This window comes from Odontesthes bonariensis, chromosome 23 (assembly GCF_027942865.1).
Source record: "Odontesthes bonariensis isolate fOdoBon6 chromosome 23, fOdoBon6.hap1, whole genome shotgun sequence".
Taxonomy (NCBI): Eukaryota; Metazoa; Chordata; class Actinopteri; order Atheriniformes; family Atherinopsidae; genus Odontesthes; species Odontesthes bonariensis.
Genome location: NC_134528.1, coordinates 27,438,707 through 27,459,934, shown reverse-complemented (window position 1 = coordinate 27,459,934; position 21,228 = coordinate 27,438,707). Strand labels below are relative to the sequence as shown.

General features: G+C 42.3%; 2 protein-coding genes across 3 annotated transcripts; both read right to left on the bottom strand.

Moving 5' to 3' along the window:
* Window positions 1–428: 428 nt before the first annotated feature.
* On the bottom strand, window positions 429–8,903 carry kdelr2b (KDEL endoplasmic reticulum protein retention receptor 2b). The gene is made up of 5 exons (XM_075457423.1): window positions 8,617–8,903; window positions 7,101–7,201; window positions 6,732–6,890; window positions 5,304–5,556; window positions 429–1,726 (listed from the first exon to the last, which is right to left on the bottom strand). Exons 1-5 carry the CDS (start codon window positions 8,705–8,707, stop codon window positions 1,692–1,694), a joined length of 639 nt encoding a protein of 212 aa, XP_075313538.1. The 5' UTR covers window positions 8,708–8,903; the 3' UTR covers window positions 429–1,691.
* A 2,504-nt stretch (window positions 8,904–11,407) lies between these two features.
* mettl9 (methyltransferase 9, His-X-His N1-histidine) lies at window positions 11,408–21,016 on the bottom strand. Of its 2 annotated transcripts, XM_075457711.1 has the most exons (6): window positions 20,389–21,014; window positions 20,028–20,189; window positions 16,295–16,485; window positions 16,000–16,209; window positions 14,749–14,933; window positions 11,408–14,634 (listed from the first exon to the last, which is right to left on the bottom strand). In XM_075457711.1, exons 2-6 carry the CDS (start codon window positions 20,121–20,123, stop codon window positions 14,405–14,407), a joined length of 912 nt encoding a protein of 303 aa, XP_075313826.1. In that variant the 5' UTR covers window positions 20,124–20,189; window positions 20,389–21,014; the 3' UTR covers window positions 11,408–14,404. The 2 variants fall into 2 exon arrangements, with proteins under 2 accessions (XP_075313826.1, XP_075313825.1); XM_075457710.1 differs by having other exon boundaries at window positions 20,028–21,016.
* Window positions 21,017–21,228: the final 212 nt, after the last annotated feature.

Genomic DNA, 21,228 nt, shown 5'->3' with positions numbered 1-21,228 from the left:
CCCAGCCAACTAGCCGGACTACCTTCGTCAACACCAAAACGAGGCCGGAACTCGGCTCACAGGGGGTAAGTCAAATTGAATAAATGATATTGCTAATATGGAATGTCATACAGCTTCATGTCAAGAGGCAAACTATCTCTTTAAGACTCGAGGTGTCCTTTAAAGATGGAGACAGGTACGCTCATATATTGCATCGGGTCTTAATAGAGCATCTCCATGCTGACATGACAGACTTGATCTGTTCTTGAATTTAAAATGTACCAAAGGAGATTGTCTATAAGGTTTTTATACAGCAGCATGTCCTTACAGTGGAATGCCACCCTGCTGCCCACACTAAACTCTCTCTGATTCCGACATAGAGAGTCTGTCCATCATGACACTGACAGTGTCATAAAAGTGAACATTTCATTCAAGTAGAACCACAGCACTCAAAGATTTCCAGACAGGTTTTTATTTGTGGTGACAACATCATGCAAAAAGCTCTGGTGAAAAATGAAAAAAAAAAAAAGAAATGTGCATGAAAAGCATAATGGGAGCAGGTCACAACACTTTGGGGATTGTGCTGCTCCTTTTTGAGTCCAGCAGAGAGATTCCTCTTCATGGTTAAAATCATGCACAACACGTAGACAATTCCAAGGACTCCGTTTATTGGAAATCAGAGAAAAAAAAAAAATAGAATAAATACATCTGTATGTAAAAGAAGAGAACTTTCTGCAGTGAAACTCCACATACAGTACATTACCAGTGAGTTTATGCAGCTAAAACATCGAAAAGGAGCTTTCTGCAATAAAGGGGCTTGGCAATGTTGTGTAATTACAGGTGATATGGCGTACTTTAAGAAATGACTCGTATCAACACAGCCATTTACTGTGATGAATAACTCATTGGCTTCCTTTTTCTAAACCTGTGCTTTCTCTCTGTGTTTATTCTTAAGAAGACTTTTAATATAAACAATTAAAATACACAGAGGCAGCCCACACTCACCACTTCTGATGGCATTTGAACAAAAAATATATTTTCATTGACATCCAAGTTCCTTTTTTTGGAATAAGAATATTAGATTACTGCATCTGTATGAGAATTATATTCGACCAAAAACTTTTTTTATGCGGGAATGCATACAGGTTTAAGAAAAAAAACAAAAAACATAATTTGCCCAACGCAGTTACGAGGATTCGACAAATTCCTCCCCAAGTTGATTCATGAAAAACAAAGCACATTTATTTTGATTGCAAATGCTATTACAAACGCTCAGTACTATCCCACCACAAGTAGTCCGCTTCTGTATCATACAATGCCAAATCACAGGCAATTTTACAGCTTCAGCTCTTATTCGTAATGTCAAATCTTCAGAGAACACATTTTTATGTAGAAAACCTTTTGCGCGTTTTTGTTTTCGTCTTCCTTTATACAGAACAATAAAAAAAAGTTAAGGCAAGATGCGTCAAACAGAAATCCAAGGGCACGGAGCAGCGTCTGCAGGTGTTCTGCTTCCACTGATTCTGGATCAGACGGAGGTGGTGCAGCTCCTGCTTGCTCTCTGTCTCAGGCATCTTACGCTGGTTGGAGGGGAAGAGGAGAAGCAGTGGTGGAGGGTGGAGGGCGTTGCTTTCAGAGGCGTGTCCGCTGCCATTCCTCCTCCCCTCCGAGCCCCCCCGCTTGGAGTCTGCCCAAACACTCCTCTTTGGCACTTAAGCTGGCAGACTCAGCTTTTTTCCTTTGAGTACTAAAAGCAGACAGAGTAGATTTGTGTTAACGAATCAGGCCGCCAGACAGTCGGGAAGTTTTCATCACAGACACAAAACAGACAGATGAACTCTAACCTCCTTAGAAGCTGATTTCACAGGTGCTTTCTTGGTATGAGTCTGAGTCACTGCCTTTCAGACCAGAGTCGGGGAATAAAATTACATCGAGCAGAAACCAACTTCCGATTAATTTTTTTACTTAATGAGCATACCTGTTGTCAGTCATGGAGACGGTAACTGGATTTCCATTCATAAGCGAGGGAAATCTGAAGCAATTTTTGAAACAATGCTAAAACAAATCTAACACCTTTGACTGTTTAAAGGGATAGTTCGCCTCTTTTGACATAAAGCTGTATAACATCCCATATTAGCAATATCATTTATTAAATTTGACTTACCACTTACTGGCTAAAACCAGAAGCAGCTGGTAAGTCACGTTATTCTAATGTTTGCCCGGTCAAACATGATTTGCAAAGATGTTTCCATTCGACCTTTTCTCAATCAAATCTACTCAATCCCAATAAAAAAACAACAACAACAACAACAACAAAGCAATGAAAATCTGGCTCATGTGAGAAATTTCTGAAGCACCACTTGAACAAGCCCAATTGAAACCTGCAGAAATTGGACTGTGAGGGGGGAAGCTGCGCACACACAAACACACACACACACACACATACACACGTGTCTAAAGTGAAAACGACAAATGGCTAGATATTAATTACAGTGACATGCACAATAACACACACAGACAGCTCTCATATCCAAGTCCTCAAAATGCTTAAGATGTTTTGTCTGATGGGTGTTTCTACGGTCATATCCAAGTTGAGGTTCAAAGCTTAAGGTGGTCCAAACGATGCACCAATGAGCCACAACCAACATGCATCACCCTGGTTAACTTAAAAGGATAGTTCGCCTCTTTTGACATTAAGCTGTATGACATCCGATATTAGCAATATCATTTATGAACGTTTTCTTACCCCCCGCTGCGTCCTGTGAGCTGAGTTCCAGCTGAGTTTTGGCGTTGACGAAGGTAGTCCGGCTGGTTGGCTGGGGTTTAAAAAATAAAGCGTCTTGCTTCTCAAAACAATATGCGTTCAAAAGAGTAATACATTTGCGTCACAAAATCGTTCATCCAGAAAGTCAGACCTCACATCGCTTGGCGCTATTTTTGCCTCCCTTCATATCAATGCGTACAGCCACCTAGCGATAGCCGCACGTTTACTGCTCAGTCTGCACTTTGGTCTGCACGGTTTACAGCCCATAGTGATATGAAGGTAGAGAGAAAATAGCGCCAAGCGATTGTGAGATCTGACATTTTCTGGACGGACGATTTGTGATGCAAATGTTTTACTCTTTTGAACGCATATTGTTTTGAGAAGCAAGATGCTTTATTTTTGCGACCCCAGCCAACTAGCCGGACTACCTTCGTCAACGCCAAAACTCAGCTGGAACTCGGCTCACAGGACGCAGCAGGGGGCAAGTCAATGTTCATAAATGATGTTGCTGATATGGGATGTCATGCAGCTTCATGTCAAAAGAGGCGAACTATCCCTTTAAGATCAAGGTCCTTCACGGGTCTGAATTGTTTTTCCACCTGTGCTCAAATGGATCAAAACTTTGGGAATTTGGAAGCCGAGTTAACAGACTGAACTTTTTGTCATGCTTTTCAAAACATTCATGAAAAATGTTTGCATAGCTTTCCAGCTTATTATCCATCTGAATGAGGCCAGCGCCATCAAGGAATGCCATTTCCCATGAAGGGTTACACAGGATCTGCAGCCATGGTCAGCTGCCATGTGTCAAAGTAAATTTCATAATCCAGTGTTTTAGTAGCTCAATATTAGCCGCATTCGCACTGTAGGAACCTTTGGCAGTTCCAATAACCTTTTAAGGAACGGGGCCGTTTTTTCCCGCATTCGCACATACAGGAACTCGGGACCATCGCTCTCAGTTTCTATAGCCGCTTTCGGACTGTAGGAACCTTTGGCAGTTCTAATAACCTTTTGATCCGCGGGGCCGTTTTCTCCCGTGTTCAGACATACAGGAACTCGGGGCTATCTCCCTTAGTTCCTATAACTATTTAGCTCCTTCTCCGAGGTCGGGTCTTTTCATGGTTCTATAGGAACACATCTGACGGAGGTGTGTGGTGGTCGGTAGCTACGCCCCTTGTCATGCTATCACGGCTGAAATGTTTCATCATACCACACAGACAGAACCTGTGGGTGTTTAATAAGTTAAACTTACACTTTGTCTCATTTGTCTGCAGCGCTCTGCTCTCCTTCCTTCCTTCGTGAAATGAAAAAGTATCGTCTCCTGACTCTCTCTGGGAGCTTTTCCAGCCTCGATATTAGACGCCTGATGCGATCGTCCATGATTAATATCACCATCATGCAGACCATGAACACGGTGGCCTCCCCGCTCTCCATATTAGCTTCTTTGTGCTGCTTTTTCTTCTCTCCTTACTTTGTGTTTTATTTTGTTTTTGAATGTAGCGCTAAACGGCTAACGGTTAACACGTCACTGACGCAGACGGCTGCGCGCGCCGCATCAGTCCCGACCTGGTCCCGACTCATGTGCGAATGCAGACTAAAACAGAAGGACAGTTATCAGAACGAAATTCAAGTAGGACAGTTCTGATAACTACGTTCCTATAACTACTTTGTCCGAAAGCGGCTTATAACCATTTTAGCTTCTTCTCCGAGGTCGGGTCTTTTCTGGGTTCTATAGCAACACATCTGACGGAGGTGTTTGGTGGTCGGTAGCTACGCCCCTTGTCATGCTGTCACGGCTGAAATGTTTTCTCATACGACACAGACACAACCAGCGCGTGTTTAATAAGTTAAACTGACCACATGTGGTCTCCTTTGTCTGCGGCGCTCTGCTCTCCTTCCTTCATGAAACGAAGAAGTATGGCCTGCGCTGGATCCTGACTCTCTCTGTGTGCTCTTCCAGCCTTGATGTTAGACGCCCGATGTGATCGTACATGATTAATATCACCATCATGCAGACTTAGAACGGTGTTCTTAGAACGGCGGCTATTGCCTTGTCCTTCACACAGCTTCTGCTAGCTTGCTCTCTTCCCAAGCTGCTTCCTGTGGCCATCTCTTCCCCCAAGGAAACATCAGAGAGACTCCTGGCTGCCCATCATCTTTAACAGCAGCAAGTAAGACTTCTGTGGGATCACCACAACCATCACTGAGCTAATGGCTCCCGTTACCCTGTCTCTGATTTAACAGCTGTCCCTCCATAAAATAGAATATTACTGTGGCATCATTTTTAATGCGTTTAAGCAATGTCACAACACTCAATTAATTCCAAGTTGCATTCATTTTTTCCTCAAGATCTATACTGATGATGGGAGGGTTGGACCCCTTTCAAGTACATAAAAAAATTCTCAGTGGGGTTAAAGTTTGGATTCTGTGGAATGCTGTCGCCAAACTGGATTTACCAACATTGGTCCCCCCCCCCGACACTTATAGAACATTACAATATTTTTTACCTGAGGTCATCAAACCGTCAGATTCTCATAGCGGCCTGCGCCAAAGCTGCACTCACCTTTTGTTACATACAAATAGAAAAAGTCGCAATAGAGGATGGTCTGCACCACTCCGGCCACAATGGCGATCATGTCAAAGAATCCCTCAAAGTAGAACCTCCATATCCAGTTGAAGAGGTAGAGTGCTCTGTAGAGTCCCAGGAAGAACAGATAGTGGGTGGTGATGGTCTCAGCTTCACCCGTTTTGCTGATCATGAAGAGCTGGGGGAGAATAGCCACCGACTCCAAGTAGATGGAAAACGTCCACAGGATCTGGGGCACAGAGGGAGGGGGACAGCATGTCTGATTACTTCTTCCAAGTAACAAGTAAAGTAAGGGATTACAGTGGCAAAAACAGTTATTAGATTACTGCAACTCTGCCGCAAGCAGGCTGCGTTACTAAACCGTAATTTTGTTTGAGAGTGTCTCATGGCACATCCATTTCCCCCAGGAAAACCTCCGACGGCCCCTCTCCTGCTAAACAGGTGAAAATAGACTTAAGGGCGACAGGACTTAGTGCCGCTGAACTGAAGAAGCTAGTCGCTGTCTATATTTTCGAGGACATATTGTCCATTTCCACTGTAGACTGAATTAGTCAGACGCGTCATAGAAAAACATACCGACCAAAAGCGGTGTGAGGCTACCGCAGAGAAAGTCATTTGCAGGACACTTTGAGAGAGAATATGACATCAGGGCTCTCAACTCTCACACATTGAGCGTGACAGTCACGCTCTTCGGTCTTTTGTGACGCACTCCTGCCACACATTGTATTTTTCACGGTGAAAAAAATTTACAATGTAAATTTCTATGGCGCGCCGCTATTGCTATGGAAACTGCAGGAAACAAGCGCGTCTCCCATGAGTCTGAGCAGAGCAGTTATTAATAACAACACTAACAATATTATCATTAAAGAAAGACCCCCGTTCCTGCGACCCATCCAAACAGCCCACCCAACGGGGGGGGGGGGGTCATTCATGCCTGCATTCAAAACTTAAGAGCCCTGTACGACATAATGGTTATTATTATTATTAATCTATTATGTCACTTCTATATGAGGAAATATGCAGAAAGAATAGAATTAGGCTGAAAGATCTATTGCTTTATAGCGTACAAAGGTTGTGCATCATGTTTTTTAAAAGTAACTAAGTAAAATAATCAGTAAGGCAACTAATTACTTTTGAAAATAAGTAATCAGTAAAGTAACTGGATTACTTTCTTGGATAAGTAATCAGTAACTAATTACTATTTCCAAGTAACTTGACCAACACTGGTCAGCAGAATTCACATATCTGCATAGTTGTGCTGGAAACAAAGTGAAGGCTTTGTCATCTCCAGTTGAAAGATAGAAATGCCCAACTGAAACTCAACTTTATAACTAATCTGTACGCGGTGTTCTCTGAAAAACAAATATGTGCTTGACATCTCGTGGCTCTGTTTAAATTTCTGACCTCCAGAGGAGAGAAGTCGTGGTTGACCAGGAAAGCCAGTCCGCCGACTGGAACGACCAGGAACTCCACTCTGAATGTGTCATGGTTTCCATCGTATGTCGCTTTGAACTTCATGTAGATCAGGTACACGGTGGCGTATGCACATCCGATGTAGATGACCTGGAAGAAAAAAAACATCAAGAGGCACACAATACATTAGCTGGATGTAAATGCAGCAGGAAAGAGCCTATTGCGTTTCAATTGGCAGCTTTGTCCTTCAGCAAATACAGGTGTGTCAGCTTGGTGCACAAGTTACACCTCAGCACTGTGTGCTCAGTGATAAAAGGCGACATTTGCAAGGAAGAGGAGCACGCAGTGAGAGGGTTTCACCTTCATTGTGGTGTTGTAGAGGGAGATGAAGGATGTGAGCAGGTCCAGGTAGCGAGTGGTGAACACCAAGGAAAACAGGACCTGACTCTTTCCAGAAATGCCTGTGAGGAAACAGCAGAAAGCATGAATGGACAGGACAGAGTGCATTCTTATCAAGTGGGCAAGTGTGAAGAGTTTTGAATGCAATTTAGTGGTATTTACAGCTACTGTCATCATCTATTCTTGTGCAATGGCCACAGGTAATAAAAGTATGTCAAATAACAATTTTAACAGGCTATTCACAACAAACCACAGACACTGATCTCTTCTGCAACTTTCTAACATGTGCCTGCCCACTTTTTTTTCCCCCATGCAAAACAAGCAAAGCTTTTTTATCAATTCATTCATCAATGTTCATTTTCTCCAACCATACATCCAAAATGCATCAAGCACCAAGACTGAAAAACTAATAAACCGACAGGCGCGGAACTTTTCCGTTGCTTTTTAGGGGTTTTCATTGGGATTTGGATCATTAATGAACAAATGCTGTTGAAAAAAAAAGTTGCGCTGTAACTCCATAGCCTTAATTTTCACCTGCACTTAGTTCAAAACTTAATCTGACATGCCAGGAGGTGACAACAGGTCACATCCATCATTAGAGAAAGAGGGGTCTATAATCAGCAATCTGTACCTCATCATTAGCAAACCAACGTCTAATAATCACCTTTATAACATCTGTTTTGCAGCCTTATCGTGAAAATTGTTATATTGTCTCTATAGAGAACTGGAACTTCAACGTGACTGACCTACATAGACAACTATCTGTGTGGTTTAATCTCCAGCAAACAGCAGTGGTAGATAACTCGGGTGACTAGCTGCCATACAGTGATACAGCTTTAACCTTTGATCTTTCAAGAAACACGAGAACACAGCAAACTTTCATCACGGTCACACTCCATGCAGCGAGCACTTATTCCCTTGCATCCCTGCTCTCAGACACCGGCTCTGCATCTGTTAACTGTGGAGCCCTGCTGCCACGTCAGAGAGGTCACTCCAGGCCGGGTTACGGTAACATGCAGCGGTTGCAGGAAGCAGCGTGGAAGAGGCTCAGAGTCACAGAACAATTCAAATCAAGGGGCCCCACATGTCAAACTAACAAATACTGTGGCCCTGTAGTCCCCTAGCTAACGGTGCTGTGGGGCCCATTGCTCTGTAAAGGCTAGCTATCAAGAAAGCTGCAGCTTAGCTACACCCACAAGAGCCATTTATAAGTTTTACTTATCACGTAGCCATGTTATAACAGTAACAGCGACAGTCTCAAGAATGACAGTTAATATTTGATGACAGTGCATGCCGGTGGTGTGGACACTGGTAGTAGCAATTATAGCTAACGTTAGCCGTTAACTGGTTAATGTGCTCCAACTACTGGACTTACAAAACGGATAGGTTTTTCCTCTCTACCCATTTACACAGGAGGACATGTTTCCTGTTAGACAAACGTCAGTGAAGCTCCGAATTAAAGAATTTAGGCACTCACCGGCACAGGACCTGGTTTTCCATATTTTTAGCAGCAGAATGATGATGGCTGCTAGGTGGGACAGATCGCCGGTTAGCCTGAAAACGTTCATGTTTGAGCAAGCGGCTTTACTCGCAAAACCAATCTTTAGGCCCTTGAGGGAGTTTCGTTCGTCTCCTTAGGTTTTTAACCCGGCAGTGCTGAACAACAACGTGACGCCAGAATAGTACGATTCTAGCTTCCACAAAACGGGAAAATGGCGAGTAAAGAGCGACGTGGCTCGGGGACGTGGCTAAGACGGCAGTATCCAATGCAAAAGGCGAAACGCGCGAGGCTCAACAAATCAGAATAGCGCGATGTTTTATTTGCATAAATTATACGATGCAGACGCTGCCTTCCCGCTCTGAGGAAAATGTAGGAATTTCGAGACTCCGCTTTTGGCTCCATGTTGGCATTTTCCAGGAACAAGGAAACATATCAGTTGAGTGAGGAGTATATTAGACGTGTCATTAAGTTATACGTAGAAACGCTGAATACGGAAATCGTTATGGCTGTAATAGCCAAGCGGAGTCTACATTATACACTCAACTCCTACTTTGAAGACCATTGGGGGTCCCGTTCAGTCTGCTGGGAACAACAAACTAGTAGTACGTTAATTACAGGTTACCCAAGTGGCACGGGGAAAAATATGGAAGTTTTCTGTGCCATCAGAGTTTGAATACGAATTTCTAATATTGAATATTTACAGCATCAAAATCAGACTTTGAATTTGAAAAACCAACAGTGGAAAAAAATTCAACTTCAAAAAATTCTGTGGAAAAACAACTAGACTAGCCCTTCGCCTACCCCTACGTTTGAAGGGGCGAGGGGTAGGGGCGAGGGGTAGGCGAAGGGGTAGAAAATAGAATTGGGATTGGGCCTTTACGTCCGGGTAAACAGGGAGAAGCAATCGATCCCTGTCTCAATTCATCCAACGGCAGCCAATCAAGTTACGCTACATTGGACAGATCAGTTTACTTTATTTGCCATTTGTGTTAATAAAATTGAGTAATAGATATTACCAGAGCCCGTCTACGGAGAGCCTCGCCACTCTCCGTAAGCCCCATTGTATGCAGTCCCACCAGAATTCCACTGGGGGTGATCGCGGGCGAGTCCAGAATTAATGGGGGTCTATGGGGCTAAACGGCTAAATATATTTATTTCACCTGCTTGTCGTTGAAACATCGCATATTTTATTCTAGATTCGGCAAGTTCAATATAGATTATAGGTCGAAAGTCGAATTAATGAGTATTTATGTCCTTTCAATTTCTTTCAGTTTGGGTCGTTGTTGGCCATAAAACGCTAGCATTCTGCTAATGAATGCTGATTGGTCAGTGACGGACATGCGACTGATTACGACCAGAGACCCCGCTTGATGGCAGCTGAAGCCAAAGCAGTGGATGTCCAGAATGGAATATGAAACAGAATCTTAAGGAGGACCTTCCCGCTATTAATATTTAAGTTAATATTTGTGTATAGTAACTTATTTCTTCCTGCGGGCACTTTTGTTTTCAAATCGTTATATATGTATTGTGAAAGTATATGGGTATAAATGGAATTTGAGTCTCTTATTCGTGTGTTCAACGTGTCAATATACATGGTTTAGTATTACGACCTTAAAAAGTACAGTAAATGTCCCGCTCAATAATATTAAACAATCGTTTTTATTCCGCCATTCCTTCACGGCCTGAATTCTGCAGCTTTACTGTAAATTGCAGTGGCAGTAGGGGGGGTTTAGTAGATGGATTAGGGGGTTAGTTAGGTTTGTTAGATTAGGTTAGGTAAAATAGGTTATTTTAGGACATTAATAAATATATGTTTAACAACAAGGGCCTACTTTTGGAATCTTTACTTAAGTTTGTGTTATTATTTTGCATACTACATGCAACAAGTGTTACTTATTTAGTCAATTTATCCATTAGTCCTTTGTTTTATTAAGAAAATCAAACTCACTGAACGTGTCCATGCATTCAAACTGAGCTCTGTTGGTATAAACTTTGTCTAAACTTTGTTTTAATTTTCGCTATTGCCACCGTAAGTTGGCTAGGGCAGAGCTATGGAAAGAAGTATCTATATATAGCTCTGGGCTAGGGTACATAGCGACCGTGCTGACTTGCCAGACGGGCTCTGCAGTGACTCAGAACTTGCCGTAAAGCAGAACGTACGCAATCTGTGACGTCATCACCATTTTTGAACGGCTTTTTAGAACAGATAAGTGAACTTCAAAAATGCAATATTCAGGTGAGTGTATTTTTTTAGTCCCCCCTTTTGAATGCAACTTTCAAATTACTTGACAAAAAATTATATCCTGAGAAAAGTGGATTTTTAGGGTGCAACCCCCACAGACCCCCATTCATTCTGGACGCGCCCGCGAGCGCCCTCACATGGACAGACACCATTTCAGAAACCGGAAGTTACCGAGAGTGGCAGTTCTCTTCCATTAGACATTCTCTGATATTACTCAATATCTATTGAGCTGATCTGATGAATTGAGACAGGGATCGATTGCTTCTCCCTGTTTACCCGGATGTTAAGTCTGGTTCTTTTTCCACTGAATTTTTTGAAGTTGAATTTTTTTTCCACAGAATTTTTTTTTTACACTGTTGGTTTTTCAAATTCAAAGTCTGATTTTGATGCTGTAAAAATTCGATATTAGAAATTCGTATTCAAACTCTGATGGCACAGAAAAACTTCCATAGAAAAAATACATGAGAGGCGAGAAATGTATGAAAATGTAGTCTTTTTTTTTTTTTTTTTAATTGAAGAACTCGTAATAGACTCTTACAAATGTTTCATTTAATTATGGCACATTTTCCAGTTGTTATGCAGCGTCAACCTGAGTGCGCAACACTGTCTTAGTGGTACTTTGTAAAGTTTGACAAAAGCAAAAACTAAATCCTTTAATAAATCAAATGTTTTTTCCCATGATCGATAAAACATCCCGGAGTTTCACAGTTAAAGGTCACGTGTGACCAGTTCTGTGGTTATACGTGTGCAGTAGCATTGAAGTTGCTTTTTTTTCTTTTAAACAATGGTTCTAATGAGCACATACAGGAATCAAACCGTAATAAATATACTAGAAAGATTTATGAGTTTGTTTTGGTTTAGTTATGCTGGGTCAATATTTTTGACTCTTGACCCCCAATGTCAGAACCCGAGTTTACAGCCACAGCGGTGAACTTTTTCACCTGAAACACCAGAAAGAAAGAGAGGTTGAAAATACAGTATACAATTATAGCAGTTAAGAGTTTGGACCCAGTGGCAAGAAACCTAAATCAAAGTGAATTCTACTGTTTTCCTTTGACCTTAAATATGCAACCGTTTGCCAACAAGTTTGCCAAATCAATTTTAAGGCATGACACCGTACCATGTCAGAGTTGTGTTCAGTGTGTTGTGCTATACTCCACGGTGCTCCCCCCATCACTTGATGTGCAGTATATTCAAACATTAGTCCACAACTGCCACTTGTGGTCACAGTAGTTGCTGTTAACTTTACAGTACTGTGCAAATCTCAAGGCACCCTTCCAAGCAGCTAGGCTTTCTTAGTTTTTTTTTTTTTTTTTTTTTTTTTAACAGTAGACTAAAACATTTCTCCGGATTTCTGAAAGTCTTTTTAAAAGTTCTTCTCCTTAAAAACTGATTATTTTCAGGGGAATGTGTTATTCTGTTTGTTAAGCAACCCATCACTGACTTTTTCAAGCATAAAAAGAGCACCTAACTTAAGGGTTGAACCAGTGTGGTGTCTACACAACAGACAACTGAGCAGAGAACCAGTTTTAAATATCTTTTGGGCACTTTGTTTCTAGCAGCCCATTGCAAAGCCATAAGGTAATCTGTTTTCATTTCATCTATGAAGATAACAAAGATAGTAACATTTTGATAGGCATCAAACAGTATTTTTGAACCAATCGAGTGATTCTGAAAGAACTATTAGCTGAAAACTTGACATATCCCAGCATGGTGTGCAGTGTGTCCTTGATAAAATTATGTAAACCAGACAAATGGAGAACAAAAGAAGAAGCGGGAGGCAAAAACAAACCAAAAAAAAAAAAACAGTATCTACAGCAGATGAACGGTATCTGAAAGTGATGTCCTAAAAAAACTAGCAAAAAATCCAGCAAAGACCTGACATGGGAGATAAATCTGGTCCTTCAGTTGATCCATCTACTGTTCAATGAAACCTCATCAGAAACAATCTCCATGGAAAGGTGGCTGTCAAGAAGCCATTTTTCAGGTAGGGAAACCGGGAAAAAAGGCTGAGGTATGCCAAATGACACAAGTGGTGGAATGAAAATCAGTGGCAACAGGTCTGATGGAGGGATGAATCCTCCCCAGAGCCCGGACCTCAACATTATTGAAGCAGTAGAAGAAGAGTAGGTAGAGCGCTGCTGGTATCCCTCAAAATCAACTGGTGCTCTTGGAGGGTGCAATGTTCAACAAAAAGAGAGGAAAGAATCCTTGGTCCAGGCACTTCAGTTGATTTAAAAAGTCCAAAACAATCTTTATTAAGTGGGCTAGTACATAATACAACATACTTTTGATTAATTGAGCCAATAGTAATGATTTGGTATTGATCTATGGGATATATCTAATCACTCTGTGTAGTGTTTTTTTAATGGAGAGAGCAAATTGTAGTCTATGCCTAAATCCTTCCTCTGTCTTTTATAAGTAAATTGACTATTCCAGGAATGGTGTATGCAGGCTTATGTAGTTAAAAGAGACATCTATCTAGTTTAGAGAGACATCTATGCTTCTTATACTTATATCTGCCATGTTGCCATACTGTGGTGCTTACCACTGCCCCTTGTGGCTTGGAGTAGGCCTACAGGTACAACACCTGAGGGCAATCATATAATTAGATACCTGTTTGCCTCTGTAACACACACCCTGATGAAGGCCTTAGAGCCGATACGCGTTGGTGATTTTTAATGTACTAGCCCACTTAATAAAGATTGTTTTGGACTTTTTAAATTAACTGAAGTGCCTGGACCAAGGATTCTTTCCTCTTTTTTGTTGATTATTGAAGCAGTGTGGGATCATCTTGACAGAGAACGGAACAAAAGGCAGCCCACATCCAAAGAAGAGCTTTGGGATGTCCTTCAAGAAGCCTGGAGAACCATTCCAGAAGACTACTTAAAGAAAGGACAGAAGGTATGTCTGAGAGGGATCAGACTGCTCATACCAAACATTGACTTTCAAGCTTATTAAAACCGTAAAAACGCAGTTATTCCCTTTTAGGCTGCATTTACATTGATGTTTGCTTTCAAATCACCGGAACTATTTGTAGGTTTCCTGCAGATATACTGCATAAAGAAATCAGTGGTGGTGCAAGACTTTTGCAAAAGACTTGGTGACAAACAAGTACTTTAAGAAGACCCTATATTACTTTTGTCATCATTATGGCAAAATCGTAACCAACACTAGTAGTAAACACAAACAACAGACTTCACAAAACGTACACTGACAATGTGATGATATGTTTCAGAAGGGCAGATCTTCAATAGCATTTCCACACAGGCTAACAGCCTTTCAATATTATTATTTTTTTTTGCTTAAAAGTCAAGGTATCACAGGATGGCTGGTAACAGTTGGAACTACAGAACCTGAGCTGCCCACCTGACTCAACATGTATACACAGCTCAGAAATGAATCAAAGTATGAATGAAGCATATGGAAAATTGCGCTAAAATCCATCCCAGAGCAACCCAACGTGATAAAGTTTTGATAACAGCATATGAACGTCCCACATTCCCAAAGTGCATGTAGAATTCACTGAGCAGACTCCTCACTGTCGTCTGAGGCCTTGAGTACAAAAACCGCTTCATCCAGCACGTAGTAATCGTTATACATGTCTCCTTCACAGAGGTATGGCAATCGGGTCACAGCCTCCACCTCAAACCCTGCACGTCTGAAAACCTCATTGGATAGGTTGGTTACTTGCTCCTCCCACATCTTTCCTGCGATCTTTAGGTGTTCTTTCGGACGCTCCCATTTCCCTCCTGAGGGAAGAAACATATACACACACAGTGCTTTGCTTTAGACTGTAAACGAAATCAAAAAACGTACTGTGCCGCATAAACCATTAGCACATGAAACAATGATTTCCCACTGACCGACTTCCACATAAGGCTGGAAGGGAAGCACGGCAGCCAGGACAAGTCTTCCTGTCTGAGGAACTAAGGATCTCTTGATATCCAGCAGAAGATGCAGAGGATCATCGCAGCGGTCCAGGAGGTTCAAACAGCTGATCACGTTATACTGGAAACCAGTATGCTGCCAGTCATCTATACCCAGCACCCTGTGCTCAAAAGGAGAGCATAGAGGGGAAAAGAGAAGAACAGCTGGTTAATCACCAGAGGACAACAGGATTTTCAAAATAAAAACTGTGTCCGTACGCTTGAAACTTAGAGACTGGCTGCAAACAGAGGATGGATGACAGAGCAGGGAGTTATCTTTTGAGCATGTCTACTCAGCAGTAACTTCATCACTACACTGACAATTTGATCAAGTGCTTTCAGGGATGCCCACAAAACATCGAAGAAATGTCTGTTCATCTCATTGCAATAAGGCTGCCCTTACAGAAGGAACCACTGCTCTTTGGTTTATACCTCCTGCCTGTGGAGACAAATTATAATTCTTCTTGATTCTCGCTCGGCACACAGTAAACTGATGTCAGGAACTCTGCCTTTTAACCAGTTTTTATTAACACTGTCAAATAGTATTTGCCCTGCTTCATCAGTGGTGCTCCACAAGGCTCCATACTCCATATGTCATTTATTTACATCAGTCAAAATCATTTCTGTGGAAATCCTTACTCCAGCTCTTCTCCTCCCCCAAATGCACAGAGAAGCAAGACCTAACATTGGAGCAATTAGTTCCAAAATCCTACAAAAAAGGCGCAGTCAAGCAAAATTAACCATAGATGCAGCAGCTGGTTTAACCACAGCATGTTTGATTAGTTGCAGAGAGGACAGAGAGTGTGTGAGGGGAAAAAACAGCTCCTCTTGCTTAGTTTTACAAGTAATATAGATAAAACCACAGCACAGATTGAAACAGGAACTTGTGAATTCGAATCATATAAATCCACTGAGTGGCAATATCCAGCCTTCATGAAAACACACAACGGAATCAGACAGATAACATAACACATCATAGTGACAGCTGAAGATAGTTAAGATTGTTTTTAGAAGGCAAAAATGTCTGAAGAGCAAGCAATGAGAATGACAATAGTTAAACATCAACCAAAATAATTCCACCCCAAAATCAAAAAACATTGTTAAAACATGTACAGACGGATGTCATCATACACAGCGAGTGTTGGAGAGTGAAGCTTCTTTTCCATGTCATCCAACACTTCCACTTACTTGTAATTCTTCCTTTGGAGGTGCCATTGCATGGGAGCTGATATTTCAGTTGCATACACCTGTCTGAAATGGACTCCCATCACCTCTGTGACACCCCCATCCCCGGCTCCGAGGTCCAGGAGTCTCTCCGCCCTCCAGTCCGGGCCAATCCGGAGCAGTGTCTGGAACTGTTCGGCGGAGAACACGAACATTGATCCCCGGCCCAGAAACCTGAGACGGAGAGCAAGTCAGGGAGCAAATGGAGCAAGAGGACAATAGACTTCAGGTGAAACAGAGACCAGTCTGCGCTTCTCACCCATTAATGGAGGTGCGTGACACCAGAGGGCCGAGGACGGTTGATACAAGAGAATGATAAAGCTGGGTGAACAGCCAGCCGGACTTTTCTGCACTGCGCTTGAGAAAAGCCTTGGTGTCCGAGTCCAGATGGCTCTGAACAAACAGGGGTTGGAGGGATTCTCCGAGCAGGTCAGGGCAGCACCGGTACCACTAAATAAAGAGAAGGTGAAATATTTTAAATTTAACAGAAGAGAATTTACTCCTGACTCGTACAAAAAAGTGATGAGTCAGGACCTACATATATAAATCGTCACAAAATAGATTGTACCAATGCAAAAGTTAATATAAACTATTCAATACATAGTGGAAAAGGGAACCAGACTAAAACATCTGAGAAGAAACGGAGCATCTGTGGACAGACCTGCAGATAGCAGTTTACAGACATCTCTTATAGAATGAGATAAAGCTTAAAAGGATCTGCCCAGAGGAACGGGATAAACTATCCATTAAGGTGCCCAAAGCTTGGAAAGACATACCCAAGTAGAGTTGCAGCTGTAACTGCTGGCCATAGTGATGAGACACACTTTATGTCAGAAATTGGATGACAGCAGCAATAAAAAGTACTGCTGAGAAATCCTACCCCTAACCCCCTACGCCCAACTAGCAAACTGTACTGATCGTTAACTGACTCTAGCCCCTTTCACACTGAGAAATAACCCGCGTTTAATCCGCGAATTTAGCGTGTCTGCTGTTGCGTTCACACTGACGACCCGGGCTGCCGTGTCAACTCGACTCGCCTTTCGACCCGCGTCGGACCCTAGTCTTTTTGCCGAGCCGAGTTTGGTGTGAAAGCAATTGACGCGGGTCGGACGTGGGCGTGACGTGAGGAGTTTAAAAGACAGAATGGACAGCTGATTCAGAACAACAGCGACAGGTGAGGACAAGTTTCACTCTGTTTTAGCCTACATCAAGTTCGAGACATTTTTGAAGATGGCCAACTGGGGAGACAAGGAGGTCCGCGAGCTCCTCAGCCTCCGAGCAGAGGACGTTATTTACCGCCACATGTCAGGGACGGTGAAAGATGGACCTCTGCTGGAAGGGCTGGCGAGAAAGATGGGAGAGCGCGGTTTCCCACGCAGCAAGACGCAGGTGACCAACAAACTGAAAGCCATGTCGAAAAAGTTCCATGCTGTTAATGACCACAACGGCAGGAGTGGCAGAGGGCGATTGGACTGGCCATATTTTGACATGTGCCCCGCCATCTGGGGAGGAAGCCACTCTGTATTTAACCCTACCTCTGACGCATAGCTTGTGCCTACGTCATTGTACACGCCCAGCATTTTATGTGTTTCGTGTGACGCTCTGCCACTAGGCAACGCCCCCTGAACTCGGCTTCAGGCGACACGGGTCACCTAACAAGCCAAGCGTTCACATTGCTCAACGCGGGTCGAAGGTGCAATTTGGACCCGCTAAGGTAGCGGGTCTCAGTGTGAAAGGGGCTACAGAGTCATCCACAGAGTAGACAAAAAGACTTATGGAAAACTAATAATTGTCTAAAGAACTAGCAAACTGTATTGATCGTTAACTGCCCTTCACAAATTAGATCATTTTGGTGCCTGAAAAATATTTATACTTTTTAACACTTAGCGACCACCAGAACTGTTAGCAAACACATACACTTTTATAAAATTTTGCCCTACTTAAATATTACTATCCCATTTTCAAAAATTTTCTCAGAATTTTTCCACTTTCATCATTTTTCATATTTATAACCCAGGGTTATGCTTTAAAGACAGAATTATCACTTTTGTAGAACAAAGCTCTCCGAACAATCTTTATACCTTGGTTAGTATCTCGGATGCACTCCTTGATTACCATTCACTGTAATTTTAGTTCACAGAATTGACTTTTACAAGGTAATTATGACTTTTTTTGGGGGGGGGGGGGCTTTGTATGCCTTTAAAGGACAAGACCGTTTTTTTTACATTGGGCCCTTGATTTCACATTATAACATGATGTCCTACTCACCCCTGCTTGTTGTTGGTAATTTGGAGCTGTTCCGAAGATATTCGAGGGGCGTCTGGCTGCTCTCTTGAGATATTCGGCCATGAAACGGTTTCCTATGGGCAACGTTATACAGGCACAAACTATGCTGTTTATAATTTATTAATTACTGTACACTAGCACTGATAACGTGGAGGTGCGTCGCTTACTTAAAAAAATCCGGGTTACTGTAATTTTGAATTTTAGCCGAATGAATAAATAGGCAGCAGGTCTGTGGGCTGTCTGTGGTAGTAGCACGACGATGACGTCAGTAACACCCACTTTACGACAAAAATTCAAAATTACAGTAACCCGGATTTTTTTAAGTAAGCGACGCACCTCCACGTTATCAGTGCTAGTGTACAGTAATTAATAAATTATAAACAGCATAGTTTGTGCCTGTATAACGTTGCCCATAGGAAACCGTTTCATGGCCGAATATCTCAAGAGAGCAGCCAGACGCCTCTCGAATATCTTCGGAACAGCTCCAAATTACCAACAATAAGCAGAGGTGAGTAGAACATCATGTTATAATGTGAAATCAAGGGCCCAATGTCAAAAAAACGGTCTTGTCCTTTAATGATAGGACAGTTGGAGAGAGACAGGAATGCAAGGGGCAGAGAGAGAGGGGAAGACATGCAGCAAAGGGCTGCTCGGGACTCGAACCGGGGCCAGCTGCAGTGAGGACTATAGCCTCTGTACATGGGGTGTCTGCTGTACCCACTACGCCACCAACCGCCCCGTAATTATGACTTTTTACACTAGTGGATCAACTGAGTCACGGCACTAGAGATCACTAAAAAGCTGTGCAGATCTTTACACTGACGCATAGCCCAACTAATCAAGATAACGAGGCTCTAATTGAACAATTTGATAAGCCTCAATGACCAAAATTATTTTTAATCATTTTCATAAAAAATGTTTTTCATGAACACATTATTTCATCCCAAACAGAAACACCATATACTCCTTTTATATACTGCCCCATCTCATTTGCCCTTAACCAGGGGCGAGGCTAGGGTATTTTTAGTGGTGGCAAGGCACCACCGTAAGATTGCTCGGCACCCCCTGGCTCAGTACATTTTTAAAATATTATATTATGCAAAAACTAATTTTTTTTGCTCAAGGATGCATTATTTTAGCGACCATTTTATTTATTTCTAGCATTTGTTTTAACTCTTTACTCCCAAAATAAATGTTGAGTTATCTTCAATATTTGTCTCAGGCTCTCTGTTATCCCTGTCAAGCCACAGTCTTTTGAAATGAAGAGGTCAAAATTGAATGTTGTAAGGGAAAACACTACTCAAAGCAAAACTAATACGACTCCAAAATTTATAAATGTACTAGTTCGCCTCAATTATTGAGAAATAATGTGCCTCTGTGAGCACCCCTAAGACCAGATCCTAAAATCGCCCCTGCCCTAAAACTAAGGTCACAAGACCAGATTCCTAATCCTAAATCCCCCTCCCCACCTTAAAAATTTATTTGAAGAGAAATAGAGGGGGAGCCAGAACACAAGTCTCCCAAATGTTCTCTTTATATTCATAACAAATTTAATAAAACTTATAATGTCATTGGAACGGATTAGAAACGTTTTAGAAATCCAAAAATATCACCATCAGTAATGTGGTGCCAACACATAGCTGAATCTAGTCTTCACGTGCGCATTAACCCTTCCTTCCTTCCTCGGAGGTCATCGGGTTTCCTACCTCTTGGGTCTCGGCTGCGACCGCTTCGCTCTCGTGCACCATATCCAGAAAAAGAGAGCGGACGAGCGGACTGCGAACGTACTTCGTCGTCCACATCCTCCTGACGGAGAGCAGAAAGGCGACGTATCCCAGAACCCACGCTACAAAAATCAATGTCCGCAGCTGTAGATGACACATAATGGACAACAGAGTCTGAGCAGGGAAGCCGACAGACAGGAGCTCCCTCTTTCGAGAGGAAGCCCGACAAACTCTCCACTGAGCTGTGGTGAATACTGAATGATGATAAAGAAGGTGATGGTAGTCAGTTGTAAAAGAATACGCCTGAGAATGTCTCCGGTTCCAAGACAATAAACAAACAAACCTGAGGAGGGTGCGGTGGAGTAAAGAAACCCAACTACTATTTACACGCCATTTAGTCCTGATAAACCATTGTCTGCTTATCTGCTCCAAACAATACCCAGTTAATCTTCAGCTGTACGGGTCTCTGCCCACTGGAACAACAAAAAGAAAAGTCCCTTCGGTGTTGTCTGCAGGTTGCTCTTCTTCTTCTGTTTCTTCTTTTTCTTTAGCATCCTCAAAGCTGCATTACTGCCATCTTCTGGATCTAAGGCTTCAACCGTTTCCAGGATTTTCAGGAACCCTATGGGCTCAATGGGCCTCATGCAAGAACCGTTCGTACGCACAGATTTGTTCTTAAATCGTCCGTACGAGTTTGGGGGAAATTTTGGGTAAAAAATTTTTATATAAATATGAACGAATTTATAAATGTATATATAATTAATATAAATATAAAAATGTGATCGTAATTGCTTCCCATTTCTTCGCTTTAGCAGGTCCCGTAATTCCACTGCTGACACTGCTAAAAAAGACAGATTTTCCTTTTTGGATCTCTGAAAGCAGAACTTCAATCTCGGAGCCCCTAAGTTGTTCTTTTTGCGCCTTGATGCCATTTTCATGACTCAACACTCAACACTTCCTGGCACAGAAGCAAGGAAGCACAGCTCCTAATATGGTATAATTTTGGGCGTGGAGTATGCAAATCTACTATCCTCGTGCACGTGAACTTAGATACACACGAGTGGGATTCATCATTTACGCAGGTCGTTTACACACTTTTTCAGAAGTTAAGCGCGTTTGTTGAATCTGACGTGGCGTGTTCGTACGAGACCTTACGAAAAAAGTAAGAGAAATTTAGAATAAA